General features: G+C 39.2%; 1 protein-coding gene across 1 annotated transcript in view; it reads left to right on the forward strand.

The window, feature by feature from the left end:
• The window catches only part of LOC106565306 (cadherin-22-like), a 138792-nt gene that overhangs the window by 68622 nt on the left and 44776 nt on the right, over nucleotides 1-25394 (forward strand). Inside the window, exon 7 of the mRNA XM_045691397.2 lies at nucleotides 3194-3330. Coding sequence (XP_045547353.1) covers nucleotides 3194-3330 — 137 coding nt within the window. The remainder of the gene's footprint in view (nucleotides 1-3193; nucleotides 3331-25394) is intronic.

A 25394-nucleotide genomic window follows, 5' to 3' on the forward strand; every position in this document is an offset into this window, starting at 1 on the left:
AATAACTCAATATTTGATCTCAAAACAAACATATCTACTCACAAAATGTGCTCTGCCTAAAACAAAATCACAGACAAATAAATATTGCATAGTTAGATTAGTTTTGGTATGTTGCATTGAAAGGAGCTAATATTAGGATGATTCGATCACAATTCCAGTAGAGAGAAACATTGATAGTGTAAACTAACGGGGCGAAACTCGTAAAGTTGAGTGAAGTTCAATCTTGTGCATCTCTGCTCGGGCGGGTATTTATTCTGTGTGGCAGTCCTGGGGGAGCTGCCATGCGCGCACACAGTTTAGAGGGAACATTGCCTATAAGAAGTCATAGAGATTGGCCTACACTCTTAGAAAAAAGGGATCCAAAAAGATTATTCTGCTGTCCCCCATAGGAGAACCCTTTTTGGTTCCATGTAAAACCCTTTTGGGTTTCAGGTAGAACCCTTTTGGATTCCATGTAGAACCCTCTGTGGAAAGGGTCCTACATGGAACCCTAAAGGGTTCTACCTGAAACAAAAGGGTTCTTACCTGGAACCAAAAAGGGTTCTTCAAAGGGTTCTCCTATGGGAACAGCCAAAGAACCATTTTAGGTTCTAGATGTTTTATTTTATTTAACTAGGCAAGTCAGTTAAGAACAAATTCTTATTTTACAACGGCGGCCTACCCCGGCCAAATTCTCTCCCCTAACCCGGACAACGCTGGGCCAATTATGCGCCGCCATATGGGGCTCCCGATCACGACCGGTTGTGATACAGTCCGGGATCGAACCAGGGTCTGTAGTGACACCTAGATGCAGTACCTTAGACAGCTGCACCACTCGGGAGCACCTTTTTTTCTAAGACTGTATTAGTATAATGTATGGTTCACTAGTAAAGAAGTAGAACTTTCAACAAATAGAAACTTGTTTATACTGTAGCTACAAATGACACTTCTTTATTTGTGCAATTTCATGTAAAAATAAAGACAAATAAGAACCCAAATAAGAACTACATAACTGCATTTGTAGGACTGCATTTATAAACAAGTAATTATAAGATATTCACTAACACTGCTGATGTAAATGTCATCTTATATCAACAAACACACATTGAGATGAGCCCCGATAGAAACAACCATCCCAGTTTGTCATGGAGCGTACATGGACTTTGGGACTGACATTTCAATCAAACAATGGTAATAAATGCACTATGGGAAGACACTACTTCATAACAACAATATATATCATGAATACATTGATTCATCCATTTTATTACCGAAGGCTACCGCATTGACTGATGACCGTGCTAGAGGGTTCATCAATATCTCACACGGCTTTGAGTTCGATCAGATCCCTATTTATGAGCAAAATTATATTATTTTGTGCCAGAGCCTCTTAGGTCTTTGGTGGAAGAATAAAACAGGCTAGTCGAGTGTGATGAACAGAGCTTCACGTACACCGACACACACAGGCTGTTCAAATTACCTGTATTAAAAATGCATGAGGCTGAACTGAAAGTGCTCCAGGTGTAACAAAGTACAACACAATGGCAGTGCCGCCGCCTGAGTGTTGGCGCGGTGCCATGCCCATCTGTACCACTTTAATCATCTCTATTGGATGGAACTAACCCAGTTGCCCGGTGCCCAGGGGCCATCACTCTCCCACACCCCTGCCACCCTGCACCAACTGGGAATTGGTGGCCACTGGCTGGCACTAGCTGTACCAAGGGGCTAAGAGGCCCAGAAGAATGAATATAGCATCTGGACACAAAAGCTGACCAAGCTTGAAACTGAAGTGTATAGGTAGTTGTGATGTCAAAACAATTTAGTGGCATACAGTATCTTATTAGTGCTTTCCAGTTTTCTGGAACTGTGTACTTCTCCATTAATATATTAGAGTGCTGACAATTGCAATTGCTACAGAATGCATTGGTAACATCTACATAATTTCGCCTCAACGCCTACAATATCACTTTCGAATGCCAAAATATAATTGTATGTAATTTACATCATTATTGTGTAGGTGTCACAGTTTGTCCCCAATTCTTGCATAAATGAAACATATTTTAATGATAGCATTGCAAGTTTAGTAATACCTTTTATTAATATAGTATGTTTGGTATAAACATTGCAGTTATGATTCAAATTCAGAACCTACGGAATTCCAACCCGAGCACTCCGTTCTGCCACCTCAGGTCTCTTGGCCATCAAAACCCCTACGGGAGGGCAGCGCCCGCTCAGCTCAGTCTAAGCTCTTCTCTGTTCTGGCAACCAATGGTGGAACCAGCTTCCCCCTGAAGCTAGGACAGCAGAGTCCTGCCCATATTCCGAAAACATCTGAAACCCTACCTCTTCAAATAGTATCTTAAATAATCCTCCTCCTCATCTCTAAAATAAAAAATAAAAACCTGAACCAGCAGATGTACTTGATCCCCCCCCCCCGATAGCTACTTTATTGAGGAAAAATGTACTTTCTATGCCTGTGATATGTAGTTGTCCCACTTAGCTATCTTAATATGAATGCAGTAACTGTAAGTCGCTCTGGATAAGAGCATCTGCTAAATGACTAAAATGTAAAATGTAGAACAGGCAGACTAATGTAATATGACTAGAATAATTGTGGATGCAGCTCTCCAAACCTAGACTATAAGAAGCTCATCTCACTGTAGCCCTTTTGGCAATCTTATATGGCATGTACAAAGACTCGACTAATCCCTTTGATGAGCTTTTTGTGGAAAAGGTAGAAAAAGAAACTGATGATCCTCATAATATTTAATTAAAGTCCCGATGGGCATACAAGCCTGCTGAAAAAGAAGAGAAACTACTTATCATATTTTGTTGGCTCTGTACTCTCCTGAATGGTCCTTGAGTAGCCAACCACAAGGATGTACAAATGTATTTTGGTTTCATTGGAGTGCAGCATTAAATATTAATTATAATGTTTTTTCTCCAGCAAGGGCTGAAACCGCAGACATGTTTGGGGACAAAGGTGCAGTAGGGAAACAAGCACAGTGGCTAAATGCATCATTATTTTCATAGTTTTTTCAAATCTGGCTCACAGTTTCTTACTTGAAAATGCTAATGTGAAGCCATAGCCTGATGTCAAATGCAACTGGCAATATCCCCATGGGCCACAGTGTTAGGGCGCCACTGAAAAAGTCTTGCAGATGGACTCCCCATTCAATTATGTACTCCCCTTTTTTCTCACTCTCCCTACCAGGTACTCTATTGACCGGAGTACGGACCAGGAGCAAATCTTCCACATTGATCCAGTGTCGGGTGCCATCACGCTGGGCAATATTCTGGACCGAGAGACGGCTGGCTGGCACAACATTACTGTGATGGCAGTGGAAGCAGGTAAATGCTACAGTACTATAAATAATGTTGTATTGCATGGTATGCATAGAAATACATAACATATTATAAGCCTTATATAACTAAGTAATAAAGCCTAAGGAAGTGTGGGGATATAAATATATGGCCAATATAACACGGCTAAGGGCTGTTCTTAGGAAAGACGCAACACGAAGTGCCTGGATACAACACTTAGTCGTGGCATTATTGGCCATATAGCACAAACCCTTGAGGTGCCTTATTGCTATTATAAACTTACCAACATAATTAGAACAATAAACAAGTAATTTATCATATACCTGTGGTATATTTAAGCAATAAGGTCCGATGGGGTGTGGTATATGGCCAATATACTACGGCTAAGGGCTGTTCTTGTTGCGGAGTGCCTGGATACAGCACTTAGCCGTGGTATATTGTGCATATACCACAAAGCCCCGAGGTGCCTTATTGCTATTATAAACTGGTGTCCAATGTAATTAGAGCAGTAAAAAGAAATGCTTTGTCAAGCCCGTGGTATACGGTCTGATATACCACGGCTGTCAGCCAATCAGCATTCAGGGCTCGAACCACCCAGTTTATAATGTCTGATATACAATAGCTTTCAGACAATCAGCATCCAGAACCCAAACTACATAGTTTATAAGATATTGTAAAGGCTCATTCAAAGGCTCATACAGAGAATGTCATAACAGTTTATAACACCCAGCCCTGCCCCTATAATAACTGACATAATACTAGCCTGAAGCTTGTTTGTTTTCTTTTTTCAAATATCAATGGGCCTAATGTGATGTGATTATTATGATATTTATATGGAATCACAGTTGACAGACAGATATCAGCGTCCAACCAAGCTGTCACATAATCCAAAATGAAAGCAGAACACATGTAACGTTGTTTTGTCTCTCCTAATACTTTTTCATTCGCAAAGAAAATGAAGAATGTAATAACCTGACTGTGGAGTAGCTGGTGACAAGCTATTCTTATACCCTAAGAACTAAACTTAGTGGAGGAAAGAGGAGGGACGGACATTCACTCAGTACTTTTTCTAATCTTCGACAGATGTGATTTTGGGATTGTATTCAAAGCACAAGAGATTGCATTCTGCATTTGGCTAGTAATACCTACCTGTCCGCACAGGATGAAATAAAGTATTACAGCACAACAACACTGAATTCTACATCCCTTGGTATTTGTGTTTCTCCCTTATTTCAGTGTATGTGACAAAACAAGCAATGTATAGCGTAGAGAATCATTGTACCATCTAAACTGCTGTGAAATACATTTTCAATAACCAAAAAGATTGTATTTTCAGCGGTTTGAAGCTGGTGTACAAAACCCAAAGTAAAAGACGCAAAAACTAAACTTAAAGCTACAATATGTAACTTTTTGGATGACTCGACCAAATTCACAGAGGTGTGATTTATAGATCTGTCATTCTCATTGAAAGCAAGTCTAAGACGCGGGACATCTGTTCTATGTGCTCTATTTCTATGCTTTGTGTTAAGTTTCGTTTTTGCGTCCTTTACTTTTGGTTTTGTACAACAGCTTCAAACAGCTGGAAATACAATATTTCGGATTATGGAAAATGTACTGTATTTCTCAGCGGTTTAGGTGGTATAATGATTCTCTACACAATGACTGCTTGCTTTCTCACATAAACTGAAACCAGGCAAACTATTATACTTAACAAAAATATAAACACAACATGCAACAATTTTAACAATTACTGAGTTGAAGTTCATATAAGGAAATCAGGCCTTAATCTATGGATTTCACATGACTGGGCAGGGGCGCAGACATAGGTGGGCCTGGGAGGGCATAGGCCCACCCACTGGGGAGCCAGGCCCAGCCAATCAGAATAAGTTTTTCCCCACAAAAGGGCGTTATTACAGACAGAAATACTCCTCAGTTTAATCAGCTGTCCAGGTGGCGGGTCACAGATGATCCCACAGGTGAAGAAGCCGGATATGGAGGTCCTGGGCTGGCGTGGTTACACGTGGTCTGCGGTTGGGAGGTTGGTTGGATGTACTGCCAAATTCTCTAAAGCGACGTTGGAGGCGGCTTATGGTAAAGAAATTAACATGAAATTCTTTGGCAACAGCTCTGGTGGACATTCCTGCAGTCAGCATGTCAATTGCACTCTCCCTCAAAACTTAGTGGCATTGTGTTGTATGACAAAACTGCACATTTTAGAGTGGCCTTTTATTTTCTCCAGTACAAGGTGCACCTGTGTAATGATCATTTTGTTTAATCAGCTTCTTGATATGCCACACCTATCAGGTGGATGGATTATCTTAGCAAATGAGAAATGCTCATTTCCAGGCACGTAAATACATTTGTGCACACAATTTGAGAGAAATAAGCTTTTTGTGTAAATGGCACATTTCTGGGATCTTTTAGCACATGAAACATGGGACCAACACTTTACATAATGCATTTATATTTTTGTTCAGTATAGAATTTTAGCAATCAGTAAATGGCGAAGCATTTCTGCATAGTGTACCTTTAAGAAAAGGATGCATAGAAATAACTCACATAGAATAGATCTACCGTTTCTTAAACATGCTTTCACTGAGAATGACAGATCAATAATTCACATTTCTATGTGAATTTGGTCAGTTGCCCAAAAAGTTACATATTGCATCTGCAATTGTAAAAACATAGCCCTAACTGTATGTTACAGAAACATGTGTATGAATGGAATTATTCATAGTAGTTTGGGATTATGCTTATTTAAGTGCTCTACGCGACACACTTGTTTGCCTTGTAAGCAAACACGCACACTTTTACACTCATTATATGCTGCTGCTACTCTGTTCTTTATTTTACTCTTGGTATTATCTATCGTGATGCCTAGTCACTTTACCCTGCCTTCATGTAAACTCAGCAAAAAAAGAAACGTCCCTTTTTCAGGACCCTGTCTTACAAAGATATTTCGTACAAATCCAAATAACTTCACAGATCTTCATTGTAAAGGGTTTAAACACTGCTTCCCATGTTTGTTCAATGAACCATAAACAATTAATGAACATGCACCTGTGGAACGGTCATTAAGACACTAACAGACGGTAGGCAATTAAGGTCACAGTTATGAAAACGTAGAACACTAAAGAGGCCTTTCTACTGACTCTGAAAAACACCAATAGAAAGATGCCCACGGTCCCTGCTCATCTGCGTGAACGTGCCTTAGGCATGCTGCAAGGAGGCATGAGGACTGCAGATGTGGCCAGGGCAATAAATTGCAATGTCCATACTGTGAGACGCCTAAGACAGCGCTACAGGGAGACAGGATGGACAGCTGATCGTCCTCACAGTGGCAGACCATGTGTAACAACACCTGCACAGGATCGGTACATCCGAACATCACACCTGCGGGACAGGTACAGGATGGCAACAACAACTGCCCGAGTTACACCAGGAACGCACAATCCCTCCATCAGTGTTCAGACTGTCCGCAATAGGCTGAGAGAGGCTGGACTGAGGGCTTGTAGGCCTATTGTAAGGCAGGTCCTCACCAGACATTACAGGCAACAACGTCACCTATGGGCACAAACCCACCGTCGCTGCAACAGACAGGACTGGCTCTTCACTGACGAGTCGCGGTTTTGTCTCACCATGGGTGATGATCGATTCGCCTTTATCGTGGAAGGAATGAGCGTTACACCGAGGCCTGTACTCTGGAGTGGGATCGATTTGGAGGTGGAGGGTCCGTCATGGTCTGAGGCGATGTGTCATAGCATCATCAGACTGAGCTTGTTGTCATTGCAGGCAATCTCAACGCTGTGCGTTACAGGGAAGACATCCTCCTCCCTCATGTGGTACCCTTCCTGCAGGCTCATCCCGACATGACCCTCCAGCATGACAATGCCAGGAATGTCAGTCTTCTGCCATGGCCAGCGAAGAGCCCGGATCTCAATCCCATTGAGCACGTCTGGGACCTGTTGGATCGGAGGGTGAGGGCTAGGGCCATTTCCCCCCAAAATGTCTGGGAACTTGCAGGTGCCTTGGTGGAAGAGTGGGGTGACATCTCACAGCAAGAACTGGCAAATCTGGTGCAGTCCATGAGGAGGAGATGCACTGCAGTACTTAATGCAGCTGGTGGCCACACCAGATACTGACTGTTACTATTGATTTTGACCCCCCCCCCCCTTTGTTCAGGGACACATTATTCAATTTCTGTTAGTCGCATGTCTGTGGAACTTGTTCAGTTTATGTCTCAGTTGTTGAATCTTGTTATGTTCATACAAATATTTACACATGTTAAGTTGGCTGAAAATAAACGCAGTTGACAGTGAGAGGACATTTCTTTTTTTGCTGAGTTTACATACAGTATCTACCTCAAATACCTTGTACTTCTGCACATTGATCTGGTACTCCCTGTATATAGCTCCTTCCTAGTGTATTTTATTACTGTTGTGTTAAAATTGTATTTGATTTGAACTTCTTATGCAAACATTTGGAGCAAATTTGAATTCGGGAGTCTTTCAGTATCTGCTTGGAGCTGTAATTCTCAAGACAAATTGTTTGCTTTTGTGCTCTTCCTCTTTGTGCATTATGTCATAGTCACATTTTAATGTTAATTGACCATTCAAGGGTGTGAGACAGTAATTTCAGCCCGTAGCAAGCATAAACACAGGGCCCTTCCTTGCATCTCCTAAAAGCCCAGACAAACAAAGTCAATGGTTGATTTCATCAGATATTCCTTCCAAATGTTTCTTATCACCAGTGGCTCATCCAGTCCCGAGGAGACTGAGCAGAAGTTTTGCGCAACTTGGTTTTATGACTCTTCGACTAATTACCGTTGGAGTGGCAAAAGGTTGAATTGAATGAGGCCAATTTAAGGTTACAGTAAAATAACATGACCTCATTATTCCCAAACTCCGTTATTGACCTTAACCCTTTGATGTGTACAATCACATATTTGTGGTCATTGTTAAATGGTCCCTGCAACGTACGATCTCAAATATGTGATTGGAACAGTAGGAACAGAACGTATGATGCAACAAACAAGTCTAAACACCATTGTTGTCTGAAACAGCATCTAAATATTTTTTTGTACTGACGACAAATAAAGGTATTAATGTATTCCTCAATTTGACCTTTTATTGTAAAAGATAAATGTGAACTTCATCATCCAAGCATCACACATCCACAGCCAAACTCATTCCATAAACCAGTCTAAATAACAGGTTGTGCTGACAAAAAACAAAACATAAGTTAGCGACCTAAAAGCTAGACTAGTTTACAATGTACCACATCTCTGGTGAGCACAAGAGACTAATGTAATGCTGTTTAGAAAATAAATGCATGTCAGCTAAGCTATCAGCAACTACATTCTTTATGATGGCAGCCATGTTTGTTTAAGTTTGACAAGCGAAAACTCCCTAATCCCAGAATGCCATTCACTATAAAATGCAAATAAACAAAGTCAAAGATGGCTTCGCTCATTGCCTGAAAAATATTAAGTTAGTTTAGCCACTTTTCAGCATATTACAAATCATTGATGTACTTGTTACAGTGTATACAAGAACCAGAGCACATGTCTTGACAAGTCGTTTACTGTTTTTGACAAATCACAAAGTAAATAAAATGTTTTCACCTCAATCACATCAAATACTAGCCTACTACCTAGCCTAACCATAGCGCAAAAGCTAAACAGGGATGAAACCATTTTAGGGGGGTTTGCAAGTCTGTGGGGGGTAGAAATGGGGGAAGGTATTGTGGGGGATATAATGCATAATATACTACTATGATGGGGGATTTATCAATAAATGGGGGACAAACACAAGAGAAGGTTATATGCTAAGTAAAAATAAACCCCTTGGAAAGGGGGGTCTGATCTGGCAACCCTGAGGTACCAATGTTACGATCTGATGCCGCGATCAAGACAACTGGGAACTCGAAGGAAAAAAAAGTTTTGAATGGTCCTCCAATTCAGAATTCCAACTCGGGAACTCGGGCCTCTTTCTAAAACTCCGACTTTCCGACCTGAAGATCATTGACATCACAGTTGTCTTGAAAGCACCATAAGTCAGTCGAGTGAACTAACCCTTGTGATAACATCTTTGGTCTGACAGACGCTAATGTGACAAACAGAATGCATTGTATGATGTCAACAAACATGGCGCCACACATAGCCGGCAAATATCTTAGCATTAGCTCATCATAATCAGAACAACATTAAAGTATTTTACACACATCATATGCGTCCATTACAATCAATGCAAGTATCGGAATGCATGGTTTGTCACCAGGACTTGAAAACATATTAATAAAACAGTAAATACATTATGATCCGTACATACATATGGTGTGCTACAGCAGAAACAGGTTATACAGAAAGTAAGCCACTTACTTTGATAGGAATGCACACATGTCCAAAGTCCAATTTGTAAGACAAACAACCATGAAGGCAATGCAAGTGCCAGCCAGAAAATGTGGTGGGGGAAATGTTTGTGCAAGGCCTGTTCTGACTAGAGATGCGCAATGTCTTCATATTTGATCTGGGTAAACACTCGGGAAGAGCTTGGGCTCACGTTGAAGAGAGAAGTTTGTCTGTTCAGTAAAGTCTCAAACATAAATTGTTTGCAAGAGTGAAATGGGATACTTCTTATGCGAATTAACGAGGATGTGGAACACACCTCAATTAAAATAGTTAGAAAATCAAACTTGTTAGAAAATAATTTGAAATTGACAAGTTGAAACATGGGTAACTAACTGTCCTGTTGTGTAACAGTCACATTTTGGAACAGTGAGAGTGTTCTGACATCACACGCATGAAAAACTCATGCAGGAGCAACGGTTAGAGATAGCTGGAACTCATGTGTGAAAATGTTAATGCCCTGTGATTGCTACATCAGCACTGTTGAATTCTTCCTTGATGAAATGAGGTCCATGGTTAGTCATCATGTTGCATGTAATGAGCAAGGCCAGAAAAACCTAACTCATAATAATTGTAACTATTATTTCTCCATGTCAGAGGAAGTCATACCACATTCTCTTCATATCAGAGTTAGCGAATATACAGTGTGTCAACTCAATTGTTTGCATTCACATATGCTTAATTTTTTTTATTAAAACACGTATTAATAACTCAGAACTTCCGACATCCAAAACAGTTTATAACCGTTTAGCTTCCGAGTGTTAAATATGAGTTGGAAATTCGGGTGGCATCATTGCATCCTCTGTTTCCTAGTTGGATATTTCAGAGTTTCTTAGTTCCGACTTGTGCATGAATGGATCATAAAGGCGGCTCCTCTGCAGTACATGTAGTCCTTCCCCTCGATGGGAGACTGAGGACCTGAGTAGTAGTGTCATGAGCAGCCTTTTGCATCTTCTGCAGACTCCTGACAGACCTGCTTTTGGGGCAGAATCCTATCAGAGTAGGAAGACTGACACATAATTTCAGAGACCTGTGATAGTGAGTATATCACATTGCAAAACTGTATTTTTCGAGACAGGTAAATGGAAAAAATAATATTCCCACCCTTAGGGTTAAAAGATACCAGAGTAAAAAATACATTTTACAGCGTAGGTTTCACATTTCCCCTGACCTGGTGCAGACTGCTTCCTCACACGGAACCGTAGGAAATTAATAGAAATTAGACAGATAGTGAAACTTTTGTCTAATCGTATACAACACACTTGTGGTAGCCTGTGTAACAGTTAAAATGAGAAAGGAAATTATACAAAAGAGGAAATTATTTTGTTTACTGGAATTGAGCCAATGATGACTAAGATGAGTCTGTTGGATTAATTTAGTAATGGTGTGCAGTTTAGATGAAATTTCAGAGAGATGTTCAGACAGATGATGCACCATACATCAGATGTGCATCAGAGCCACGGACCTGTGTCTGTGATTGTATAATCTATGTCATGTCCTTATCAAGAATAGCTTTTAGGGATATTTAGAACTTTCGAATGACTTACAATTTATTGTATTTGTGATGAATATATCATGTCAGCCATTTGTATATAATGGATTGGCTTTATATAGCGCTTTTCCAAATGCACAAAGATCTTTACATTGTTCAGAGGAAACTCACCTCATCCACTACCATGTCTAACTATATTGAGTAAGGCTGTATCCAGAAGTGGGACCAAGTCACTATTATTTGAGTCACAAGTAAGTCACAAGTCAGAAGGTACGAGTCTCAAGTCGAGTCACAAGTAGAACGGGTCGAGTCTCAAGTCAACTCCAAGTCGTGCAATTTATCTGTATAAACCCATTTCAACTTGGTGCTATTTTTGTATATATTTTTTTATTTCACCTTTATTTTACCAGGTAAGCCAGTTGAGAACAAGTTCTCATTTACAACTGTGACCTGGGCAAGATACAGCAAAGCAGTGCGACAAAAACAACCACATGTAAACAAACATGCAGTCAATAACACAATAGAAAAAAATCTATGGACAGTGTGTGCAAATGTAGAAGAGTAGGGGGTGAGGCAATAAATAGGCCAGAGGCGAAATAATTACAATTTAGCATTAACACTGGAGTGATAGATGTGCAGATGATGATGTGCAAGTAGAGGTTCTATTAGGTTCTATCTGCAATCCAATCACAAGTCTTAACAAATACAGATGGACCAATCAGAACACGTCTTTGCCATGTCCCTCTAAGTATTGTCTAGGCTAGTCTAGCCAGCAATAATTGCACGCAAGCGAAAAAAACTTTAATGTCCGAAATATTTAAGTGAATTATGTTGTCACTTCGTTGTTCAGTGATGACAATAATTAGTCTGATGATCATAATGCATTTCTTAATGAATTTGATAATGTGTTGTGACTACCTTAGTTAAATACTGTTATTCTATCATTTATGTATTCAAATAGCTACAGTCTTCTTAAAAATTGTCAGCTAGAACCAGGGCTGGGGAGTAACGGCTTACAAAAAAACGTTACGCTACCAGCAACAGTATTGTAATCGGATTACAGTTACTTTTGAAAACCTAGATGATTACTTCTAGGATTACCTTTAAATTCAGAAAGGATGTTTGCCAAAAAATGATTTGTTGGCGAACAAAGTTTGTTCCGCCTGAGTGAGTCTGACCACATGTCAGAGACCACTATGATGACCAATCAAATTTAGTTTGATGATCGCGGGAAAATAGCAGGATTAGGCTCGGACTACAGTCCGAGCCATGTCTTCCAATTGTGCGACTGCTGTCGGCATCCAAAGATTATCCAACTTAAATAAACACCTTGGAGGTAAGGACGACAGCAGTGGTGTAGCCTATGGGTGATACAGATATAACTTGTTATTGATATCTAGACTACATAGCGCATTGATGTGAATCACACTGTTGCTCTCTCATTTAGCTATTTGCGCTTACGGATTGTGGTTGTTGTGGATGACAAGTTTATATGGGTATTTTAACCCAATAAAAGTTGAGTTGAAAAACTTTTAGCTGCCTATCAACCATTGTTTTTGCGACCAGGGGGATTTTCATTACGGAAACAGTTTACCGTTTAACCTGTTAAACTCTGACACCATCTGATGGCATTTTCTAAGTGACACATAAATTGTAAGCTGTCTTTTTCGATACTTTTATATTTCAAAGTCCTGCAAACACATGCTTAGTACTGTTAGAAAGATAAGAACCGTGTGATTCTGATACAGGTGTACAGCAACAACATGACTATTCCAGAGCCAGAGCAGGCAAATAAAAGCTTTTAAAGAAAATTGGAGGAAAAATATATTTTTGTTTTTTTACAGCTTTTCTGCTACATATACATTTTACTTACATGTTACTTTTATATAAAGCAGTCACACAACAATAATACATTACCAAACATAAGCTCTTTAATCCCAACCCTCAGCCACTCTCAGCCCATCCCACCTATCACCATAGACCACCCTCGTTTGGTTTCCATGTGCCATATATTTTTCAAATGTGCTGTGATGTTTTACATAATTTTTTTACCTTTCTAATCATATAGAATCCACAGATTGTGAGCTAAAGATGAAAACTTTTGCTACGAGTATTATTATTTATTGACTGACTATGGCTTTCCAAATTGCCCAACACTGATATTTGTAAGGTTAATTTTAAGTGCATGTTGTGATTTTTTAACCATTCCTGAACCTGTGACCAGAAACAAGCTACATAGGGGCGGCAGGTAGCCTAGTGGTTAGAGTGTTGGGCCAGTAACTGAAAGGTTGCTGGATCAAATCCCTGAGCTGACAAGGTAAGAAATCTGTCATTCTGCCCCAAAATAAGGCACCTTTCCCTGGTAGGCCGTCATTGTAAATAAGAATTTGTTCTTAACTGACTTGCCTGATTTAAATAAAAACAAATACCATAGTATATTATCTATTGATTCTGGCTCTTCGCAGCAAAATCTACAGAGCTGAGATTGTTGTATGCATTCTGTTGGTGGCAGTGATTTTATATAATAATTTAAATTGAAAATCTTTGTGTTGAATCAAGTGTAGTTTTTTGTGCCATGGTACATCGAAAATCCTTCCCATTTATTTTGCAACCTATATGGCGCAGCGGTCAGCATTTTTGTCCTCAAATGAAACTGGTATATTTTTCTATTTATGCCAGTTCCTTTCAGCCAATTTGTATCTTTAATTTTTGGCAGGCAAACAAATTCCCAACCTTCTCTCTTTTCCACTTGCCTCTTCCATTTTTGTGGTAGTACTGCAATCAGTTGGTTGTTAGTTTGGATTGAGCAGATATTCACATATATTTTCAATAGCTGCATATGTGACATAAGTCCTCTGTTTCTATTCCTAATATCATTAATAAATATAATACCATTTTTAAACATTTTTTCCATAAAGAATGTTTTTTTTGTTAATCAGTATATTTGAGTTTAACCATAACATTTGTTGTAATATTTGTTCTATCTTTTCTGGAGGATAAAACTGAAATTGTAACCAGCTTTGTATGGCTTGTTTAAGAAAGGGCCATACTTGAAACAAAATGTTGTTTTCAATTAGTCGGAAATGAGAAGTTGTAATCTGTATAAAGGCAAAAAGGCCATTTTTGAACAAAGGATGAGCCTTTCTTAATAATCTACTGGAGAACCATTTGGGGTTTAAGTATATCTTATGTATGAGTGAAGCTTTTAGTGAGAGATTTAAAGCTTTAATATTTAATTATAATTTTAGCCCCCCAAACTCATATTCATTATATAAATAGGCACGTTTCATTTTGTCTGGCTTAGCATTCCAAATAAAATGAAATATTTTTTTGCTCATATGATTTAAAAAATGAGTCGTCTGGAGTAGGCCATTAGTAAGTAAATAAACTGTGATAGGACCAAATAGTTAATCAATGTGATTTTTTACCAGAAATAGACAAGTACAGTTGAAGTCGGAAGTTTACATACACTTAGATTGGAGTCATTAAAACTCGTTTTTCAACCACTCCACAAATTCTGTGTTAACAAACTATAGTTTTGGCAAGTCGGTTAAGACATCTACTTTGTGCATGACACAAGTAATTTTTCCAACAATTGTTTACAAACAGATAATTTCACTTATAATTAATTCACTGTATCACAATTCCAGTGGTTCAGAAGTTTACATACACTAAGTTGACTGTGCCTTTAAACAGCTTGGAAAATCCAGAAAATTATGTCAGGCTTTAGAAGCATCTGATTGGCTAATTGACATAATTTGAGTCAATTGGAGGTGTACCTGTGGATGTATTTCAAGGCCAACCTTCAAACTCAGTGCCTCTTTGCTTGACATCATGGGAAAATCAAAAGAAATCAGCCAAGACCTCAGAAAAACAATTGTAGACCTCCACAAGTCTAGTTCATCCTTGGGAGCAATTTCCAAATGCCTGAAGGTACAACATTCATCTGTACAAACAATAGTACACAAGTATAAACACCATGGGACCATGCAGTCGTCATACCGCTCAGGAAGGAGACGCGTTCTGTCTCCTAGAGATGAACGTACTTTGTTGCAAAAAGTGCAAATCAATCCCAGAACAACAGCAAAGGACCTTGTGAAGATGCTGGAGGAAACAAGTACAAAAGTATCAATATACACAGTAAAACGAGTCCTATATCGACATAACCTGAAAGGCCGCTCAGCAAGGAAGAAGCCACTGCTCCAAAACCGCCATAAAAAAGCCAGACTACGGTTTGAAACTGCACATGGGGACAAAGATCGTACTTTTTGGAGAACTGTCCTCTGGTCTGATGAAACAAAAATAGAACTGTTTGGCCATAATGACCATCGTTATGTTTGGAGGAAAAAAAGGGGAAGCTTGCAAGTTGAAGAACACCATCCCAACCATAAAGCACGGGGGTGGCAGCATCATGTTCTGGGGGTGCTTTGCTGCAGGAGGGACTGGTGCAAAATACAAAATAGATGGCATAATGAGGCAGGAAGATTATGTGGATATATTGAAGCAACATCTCAAGACATCAGTCAGGAAGTGGATATGGTCGCAAATGGGTCTTCCAAATGGACAGTGACCCCAAGCATATTTCCAAAGTTGTGGCAAAATGGTTTAAGGATAACAAAGTAAAGTTATTGGAGTGGCCAACACAAAGCCCTGGCCTCAATCCTATAGAAAATGTGGGCAGAACTGAAAAAGCGTGTGTGAGCAAGGAGGCCTACAAACCTGACTCAGTTACACCAGCTCTGTCAGGAGGAATGGGCCAAAATTCACCCAACTTATTGTGGGAAGCTTGTGGAAGGCTACCCGAAATGTTTTACCCAAGTTAAACAATTTAAAGGCAATGTTACCAAATACTAATTGAGTGCATGTACACTTCTGAACCACTGGGAATGTGATGAAAGAAATAAAAGCTGAAATAAATCATTCCCTCTACTATTATTCTGATATTTCACAGTCTTAAATGGTTATCCTAACTGACCTAAGATAGGGAATGCTTACAAGGATTAAATGTCAGGAATTGTGAAAAACTGAGTTTAAATGTATTTGGCTAAGGTGTATGTAAACTTCTGACTTCAACTGTACATTACACTTCATCGTTCTTTAATAAGTATCACCATTTATTTTAGTTTTTCCCCTAACCTATTTTGTTCCTCTATAGTACAGTTTCCATTACCATCTACCTGCGCTGTTACGGCTTCTATTTCCTTTATTAGTCTAATCTCTTTTGACCTAAACTGCTTTTGTTTTAATGATGAGTATTGTATTGAATGGCCTCCAAAAGTACATTTAAACGTGTCCCATACAATATGTGGATTTGCTGTTATTTTATCTTAGTTAACCTCTTGGGGCTAGGTGGGACGCTAGCGTGCCACCCGTGGTGCACTCCATCAACAGCAGGTGCATTTCAAGAGCGGCAAATTTGAATCCAAATAAATGTCAAAATTCAAATTTTTCAAAAATACAACTATGTTACACCATTTGAAAGATAAACATCTCCTTAATCTAACCACGTTTTACGATTTCAAAAAGGTTTTACGGCGAAAGCATAAATTTAGAGTATGTTAGGACAGTACATTTACAAGAGTTGTGTGTAATGTTTTGTCAAGTCAAAGACAGGGTCACCAAAACCATAAAACCAGCTAAAATGATACACTAACCTTTTACAATCTCCATCAGATGACACTCCTAGGACATTATGTTAGACAATGCATGCATTTTTAGTTCTATCAAGTTGATATTTATATCCAAAAACAGCGTTTTACTATGGCATTGATGTTGAGGAAATCGTTTCCCTCCAATAACCGGCAGTCAAGTCAGCGTCACAAATTAAATAATTAAAATTAGAAAACATTGGTAAAATATTATATTGTCATTTAAAGAATTATAGATTTACATCTTTTGAACGCAATCAACTTGCCAGATTTAAAAATAACCTTACTGGGAAATCACACTTTGCAATACAGACTAGACGTCATGTTGGGGAGATCTAAAATCGAAAATACTATGTAAATAATCCATTACCTTTGATTCTCTTCATCAGATGTCACTTCCAGGTATCACAGGTCCATAACGAATGTAGTTTTGTTCAAAAAAGCTCATCATTTATGTCCAAAAATCTCCGTCTCGTTAGCACATGATGTAAGCCAGCCGGACTTCTCGTCATGAACGAGGGGAAAAAATATATTTACGTTCGTTCAAACATGTCAAACGTTGTATAGCATAAATCATTAGGGCCTTTTTTAACCAGAACATGAATAATATTCAAGGTGGACGAATGCATACTCTTTTATAACCTATTGGAACGAGGGTACCCAACATGAAGTAGCGCGCCAGGTGTCTAATGGGACATCACCGTTCCATGGCTCTTGTTCGGTCAGATCTCCCTCCAGAAGACTCAAAACACTTTGTAAAGGCTGGTGACATCTAGTGGAAGCAATAGGAAGTGCCAAAATATTCCTAAACCCCTGTGTTTTTCAATGGGATAGGTTTAAAGTCAATACAACACATCAGGTATCCACTTCCTGTCAGAAAATGTCTCAGGGTTTTGCCTGCCAAATGAGTTCTGTTATACTCACAGACACCATTCAAACAGTTTTGGAAACTTTAGAGTGTTTTCTATCCATATATAATAAGTATATGCATATTCTAGTTACTGGGTAGGATTAGTAACCAGATTAAATCGGGTACATTTTTTTTATCCAGACGTGCAAATGCTGCCCCCTAGACCCAACAGGTTAAGAACAAATTGTCATCCAATAGGTTCTGATTAATTTTCCATTGTCCACGTGGACATTCTGTAAGAGTTATATAGAGGCTAATTAGATGGTGGTCCTATCGCATTCGGTCTCCTATTAATACTTTTTAAACTGTTGATGCCAGAATGAGACTAGTATATCTCACTAGGTCAGGGTTCTTCAGCCTCCATATATCCACTAGTTCTAATGTATCCATGATCTTCGTGATCTCCTTAAGTGCTAGAGGGTGATCATTTGTAGAGTGATTTCCTTTTCGATCCATTGAGGTACTTAAAACCGTATTATAATCTCCCACCATAATAATAGATTCATTCGTTGCTTGTGAGCTCAATAGATTATTATATATATTTTCGAAGAAGTGTGGATCATCATTATTTGGCCCGCATAGATTATTTAGCCAGATCTGTTTTTGGTCCAATAGGATATTTAAATAATGTTCTGGGATTGATTTTCACTTTTCGCACCAAAGTACGTTCATCTCTAGGAGACAGAACGCGTCTCCTTCCTGAGCGGTATGACGGCTGCATGGTCCCATGGTGTTTATACAGTACTTGCGTACTATTTTTTTGTACAGATGAATGTGGTACCTTCAGGCATTTGGAAATTGCTCCCAAGGATGAACCACACTTGTGGAGGTCTACAGTTGTTTTTTCTGAGGTCTTGGCTGATTTCTTTTGATTTTCCCATGATGTCAAGCAAAGAGGCACTGAGTTTGAAGGTAGGCCTTGAAATACATCCACAGGTACACCTCCAATTGACACAAATTATGTCAATTAGCCTATCAGAAGCTTCTAAAGCATTACACAATTTTCTGGAATTTTCCAAGCTGCTTAAAAGCACAGTCAGCTTTGTGTATGTAAATGTATGACCTACTGGAATTGTGATACAGTGAAATAATCTGTCTGTAAACAATTGTTGGAAAAATTACTTGTGTCATGCACAAAGTAGATGTCCTAACCGACTTGCCCAAACTATAGTTTGTTAACAAGAAATGTATGGAGAGGTTGAAAAACTAGTTTTAATGACTCTAACCTAAGTGCATGTAAACTTCCGACTTCAACTGTATATCTATATATACAGTGGCTTGCAAAAGTAATCACCCCCTTGGCATTTTTCCTATTTTGTTGCCTTACAACCAGGAATTAAAATATATTTTTGGGGGGTTTGTATCACTTGATTTACACAACATGCCTACCACTTTGAAGATGCAAAATATTTTTTATTGTGAAACAAACAAGAAATAAGACAAAAAAACAGAGAACTTGAGCAAATACTTTGTAGAGCCACCTTTTGCAGCAATTACAGCTGCAAGTCTCTTGGAGTATGTCTCTATACGCTTGGCACATCTAGCCACTGGGATTTTTGCTCATTCTCTAAGGCAAAACTGCTCCAGCTCCTTCAAGTTGGATGGGTTCCGCTGATGTACAGCAATCTTTAAGTCATAGCACAGATTCTCAATTGGATTGAGGTCTGGTCTTTGACTAGGCCATTCCAAGACATTTAAATGTTTCCCCTTAATAAACCACTCGAGTGTTGCTTTAGCAGTATGCTTGGGGTCATTGTCCTGCTGGAAGGTGAACCTCCGTTCCAGTCTCAAATCTCTGGAAGACTGAAACAGGTTTCCCTCAAGTATTTCCCTGTATTTAGCACCATCCATCATTCCTTCAATTCCGACCAGTTTCCCAGTCCCTGCTGATGAAAAACATCCCCACAGCATGAAGCTGCCACAACTATGCTTCACTGTGGGGATGTTGTTCTTGGGCTGATGAGAGGAGTTGGGTTTGCTCCAGACATAGCGTTTTCCTTGATTACCAAAAAGCTCAACTTTAGTCTCATCTGACCAGAGTACCTTCTTCCTTATGTTTGGGGAGTCTCCCAAATGCCTTTTGGCAAACACCAAACATGTTTGCTTATTTCTTTTCTGGACACTTCCGTAAAGCCCAGCTCTTTGGAGTGTACGGCTTAAAGTGGTCCTATGGACAGATACTCCAATCTCCGCTGCAGCTCCTTCAGGGTTATCGTTGGTCTCTTTGTTGTCTCTCTGATCAATGCCCTCCTTGCTTGCTCCATGAGTTTTGGTGGGCGGCCCTCTCTTGGCAGGTTTGTTGTGGTGTCATATTCTTTCCCGTTTTTAATAATGGATTTAATGGTGCTCCATGGGATGTTCAAAGTTTCAGATATTTTTTTATAACTCAACCCTGATCTGTACTTCTCCACATCTTTGTCTCTGACCTGTTTGGAGAGCTCCTTGGTCTTCATAGTGCCACTTGCTTGGTGGTGCCCCTTGCTTAATGGTGTTGCAGACTCTGGGGCCTTTCAGAACAGGTGTAAATATACTGAGATCATGTGACACTTAGTGGTTCCTCCTTTAAAAGTTGCGTCGTACTGCGGCTCACCTTGTGTGCTGCTGCAGCATTCTGTGGCACGTCATTTATTTCTCTGCCATTTTTTCTGTTACTGCAAGTTATTGCTAGTTTGACCACCAGAGGGCATATTTGAGAAGCATTTGATAGTATTCCGTATTGGCATTACCAGAAAATGTAAAACCATTTTTGTAATAACATAGTATATGGGATTGATTTTAAGAGATTTGGCTTTATTAATTTTGATTAATATTAATATTGATTCATATTATGGAGAAAAACAAAAAATTAAACCCTAAGGGTTTCCGTTAAGATGGAATGGAAAATATGGCGCTGTAATACGTGAATGTCGGCAGTAGGCTACAGGATTGGAGGATTCTAAATTGTTTGCCTTCATTAACTTAGTTACACCAGCTCTATCAGGAGGAATGGGCCAAAATTCACCCAACTTATTGTGGGAAGCTTGTAGGAGGCTACTCTAAACGTTTGACCCAAAGTTAAACAATATAAAGGCCATGCTACCAAAAACTAATTGAATGTATGTAAACTTCTGACCCACTGGTACTAAATGCTGAAATAAATCCTAACTGACCTAAGACAGGGAATTTTTACTAGGATTAAATGTCAGGAATTGTGAAAAACTGAGTTTAAATGTATTTGGCTAAAGTGTATTTGAACTTCCGACTTCAACTGTATACCCCAAAAATATATGGGGTATTGGAAATGATGCATACAATTACATTGATGGAAGCAACAATCTATCCACAATATTAAAGCTGATCCACCCTCTACATTTTTTTATATATAGAAGGAAAATATACAAATTAAATAATAATAAATTAATACAATTATAAAAAACACATGTTTGATACCATTCCATTGAATCCATTCCAGACATTATTATGAGCCATCCTGCACTGATAGAGCCTTATGGCTGAACCCAGATTTACATTTCAGAGCCATAATGTTCTATCAGCAATTGCACCCCCCTAAAAAAACGGATTTATGAATGGCTCAGGATTTTGATACTCTGTATGTTAGGTACCTTTAAGGTGAAGACCTTAATGGGTTATGAAAGAATAATTCACATCAAAACAATTCTGAGATCTGACATGTGAAAACTTTGATGCTTAGTATCTCAGAACTGTGCTTTGTGCAGATAGAACCTTACAGTCCCAAGGTCATTAAGTATTTGTCTATTTATTGAGGCTACCAGACAGCCCTTTTCATTATTTTGTCCACAACACATTTTGATTATGTAATAATTAATTTGAACAACAAATTCCAAATGCAAGCGTCATAAGTAAATTAGAAATATCAAGCTATTTTGACATAGCAAAAGACCAGTAGGCCTACGCTAGTAATTGTTGCTTGATGCCCCATTGCTGGTGAGCTTGCATAGTAAATAGTTACAATTGTTGATCACCCAAACATTTTGGAGCTGCATATTAGGGAGAACACGCGCAAACGATCACTGCGCAAATGTAGCCTGTTATTAGAGCCATAAAACAGTGACGCATTTTCAAAACTCAAGATACAGAAATAAACTGCATTTTGAGCTGAAAGTCATTCAAGTTAGCAGTCAATATCAACTTGGGATATCATGTCATCTTTTCACCTCTCTGGAGTCCAGATTAAGCAGGATTATACGGCCTACCTGTATGCAGCGAGGGTTGCAGGATCAGATGGAAAGCATGATCTGCCGGTGGCCTTTTCCTTCCTCACAAATGTCGTAATTAATTTCGTAGGTCGTAGGTCAGCTACTCTGGTTTTGCCAAGCAAAACCTAAGAAAATTAAACAAGCACTTGCTGGTCACTCATCTGGATATGTGAGCCCGCCTTTGCATGCCAATGCTGATGATTGGCCGTTGGTCAATAAATCAATCAATAAAATGTATTTATAAAGCCCTTTTTACATCAGCAGAGCAATGCAGATGTAGAAGCATGGTGGCTAGGAAAAACTCCCTAGAAAGGCAGGAACATAGGAAGAAACCTAGAGGGGACAAGGCTCTGAGGGGTGGTCAGTCCTCTTCTGGCTATGCCAGTGGAGATTATAAGAGTCACAGTGTACATTAAGGTTATATCGTTCAAGAATTTCAGATATTCATAGATGACCAATATAGTCAAATAATAATCACAGTGGTTATAGAGGGTGCAACAGGTCAGCACCTCAGAAGTAAATGTCAGTTGGCTTTTCATAGCCGAGCATACAGAGATCGAGACAGTAGGAGAGGGAGAGAGCGAGAGAGAGAAAGAGAGAGCGAGAGAGAGAGAGAGAGGTTCGAAACAGCAGGTCTGGGAAAAGGTAGTAGGTCCGTTGAACAGATCAACAGTCAAGACGTGCAACTTTTTGGTTCTGAGGCACAGATTAGATGTTTTTGAAACAAGAATTTGGTGCAATGCAGTAGGCCTATGTTGGTGACCATATCGAATAAGCAAATGTATAATACAAATGGTAACCTAAATGTAGCCTATTAAAATATGTATGAAAAAATTGTGGTTTTCCCATTCAGTTTCACACTCACAACCCTCCAAAACCTTCTCACTGCACTAGCTCACCTGATTTGTGTTGATTGACAATTGCTGGCCCAATCAGAGGGCTGAGTGTGTGTTTCACTAGCTGCATGGAGAGTAGCCTAACCCACGGAGACTCTGTGCCACAAAATGAGTGACAAAACGTTACAAAACCTGGCCAGATAATTTCAAGTCATCAGTCTCAAGTCAATGTCGAGTCTCAAGTCCTGGCAAGGTTGGTAGACTTTAGAAAAGCAAGCAATAACTAAATGTACTGAATAAGACCAAATATTTTTTACCCAGATTTTAGCAGAGATGCAGAGAAGCATATTTAGGGGGTGGGGGGGGAAATGATTTGGGGATGACATTTAAACCAAAGTGTGTATTCCAGTCACTTCTTGTCATTCAAGGTATGAAAACAAATATCTAAATATTTCTTATTTTGGTTAGCGGTATAGTACAACGTCACAATTTGATTGTTGATATACAGTACTGTATGACCCCATTCTCTCTGCTTCACTGATCTTTCGCCTCAGAAGGAAGATGAAACAAAGACCAAATAACTCAGTCCATTCATATCCCCATTTCCCTATTGACCGAATTGACATTTAGAACAAACTGCTTCCTGTAGCAACCAAGCTGAACTATTGGTCGTGAACTACACAATCCCTTTATGTCTAGAGCCTGGTTCTGTGGTATAGTAGTAGTTTTTTATGTAATTTGTACTGATGCCATTCTCCTATCTGCTCTGTAGGACCCCTGTGAGTACTGTGAGTGCACATCCATTTATATTCTTGCTGCTCAGGGAAATAGCAGTCAATTAAAATATAGCATCGATGTAAGGATTATGCTGTTAGTGGAGAGTATTCTCATTAGCAACACTACCACCACTGTGAAATTAAGTGTGAGTGATTGGTGGCACTTTCAATTTAAATGTTGTGTTGTTATGGACTTTGAAACTGTAAATGGATGACAATTATAATAACATCACAACATTTGTTGACTGTACACAGTTACATATGTAGATATGTTTGAATGTAATTACAATACATGCACATCCTTTAGATATGGTGATCACACATGAGAGTGCAATGATTACTCACTCTCAATTGATAAGGAGATACATTCGTAAAATGGTAACTCGTAACTTCCAATATGGAAACTCGTCAAACATAATCAAATAATTCGGAATCGGAATTAAAATGCAAGGAGATGTCGACGCGCAGAACCCACTGAGTTTTGTAATTAGGGGTAGTGAGTCTAATTTAAAGTGGATTTTGATTGCGCTAATTATGTAATCGTCTTCCCTTCCACGTTTCGTTGTGGCCTTTTAAGAAGTTCACTGAGAGAATAGGGGTGTAAACACTGCTTTGTTATCTTTCAACAGGGGCATGATCAAAATAATTTACAACACATTATTAAGTGTGTTAATTCATATTTCAATGTTTAAGTCAGGCCCCTGGTGTACTCTAATCATTAAAGTTGTATTTTTTTATATTCATTATTTAATAGTTGGAGCTCTGATATGAAAATAGGCTCGCTCATTTGTGACTCACAACCTGGATTTGGTCTTATGTAGCCAAATTTGAAATTATGTTTTTTACATTGGATAAAAGTAGAGACTCAGAGCAACAAAAGGGTATCTAATACACTACATTTGAGGAATAATGGGAAAGTAATTCTGCTTTGAAAGTTGATAACCTTGTAAACTCACTTTTGAGAAATGGCCTTTGAATGTTTTGGTATCTAGTGAAGAGCTCTTCTTTGTCTACACCCATTCAGCATCGTTCACAGCCTCTTAAGCTTTAGCCCCACCCATCTCATTTTGCTCATGGAGTGTTCAGAGCACACACTTGACGCTCTGGCTGATGATTTGTTTACCTCTGGATAACATAAAACAGCCTAACCAGCCCTGCTGGCAACAATTTCATTATGCTTTTTTGACGACGTTTATTGATATCGGCCATATTCAATGGGTGTTGTATACTTCAGCTTAATTAAGACATGTGGTAAACAATGAACCTAGCTAGGTAAACAACGTGTAAGATCACACACATCACGTAACCTTAGCTAACGTTAGCTAGTTAAACAACAATGAACATAGTGCCAAATCATGTCGTTACTATCCTGCATGAATCTGCTGGGACCTAACCAACCAGGTTCAATGTTAGCTAGCTAACATTAGGCTCTAACTAGCAAAGCAAACGGTTCTGGGATACGATTAATAACGTCATACATGTAATGTTAGCCAGGGAGCCAGCCAGCTAACGTTAGCTAACAGTATACTTTAGCTTGAAATGAAACCACATTCTGTCAAAATTATAAATGTGTAATATTTGAAAATGTGGCTAGCTAGACTGTCTTTATTTATAATGTTGACATTTTTTATTTCTACCCCTTTTTCTCCCTCAATTTCATGGTATCCAATAGGTAGTTACAGTCTTGTCTCATCGCTGCAACTCCCGTGCGCCCTCTGAGAGCCGTGCGCCCTCTGAAACACAACCCAACCAAGACGCACTGCTTCTTGACACCATGCCCTCTTAACCCGTAAGCCAGTCGAACTA

This window comes from Salmo salar, chromosome 12, assembly GCF_965601325.2.
Source record: "Salmo salar chromosome 12, fSalSal1, whole genome shotgun sequence".
NCBI lineage: Eukaryota > Metazoa > Chordata > Actinopteri > Salmoniformes > Salmonidae > Salmo > Salmo salar.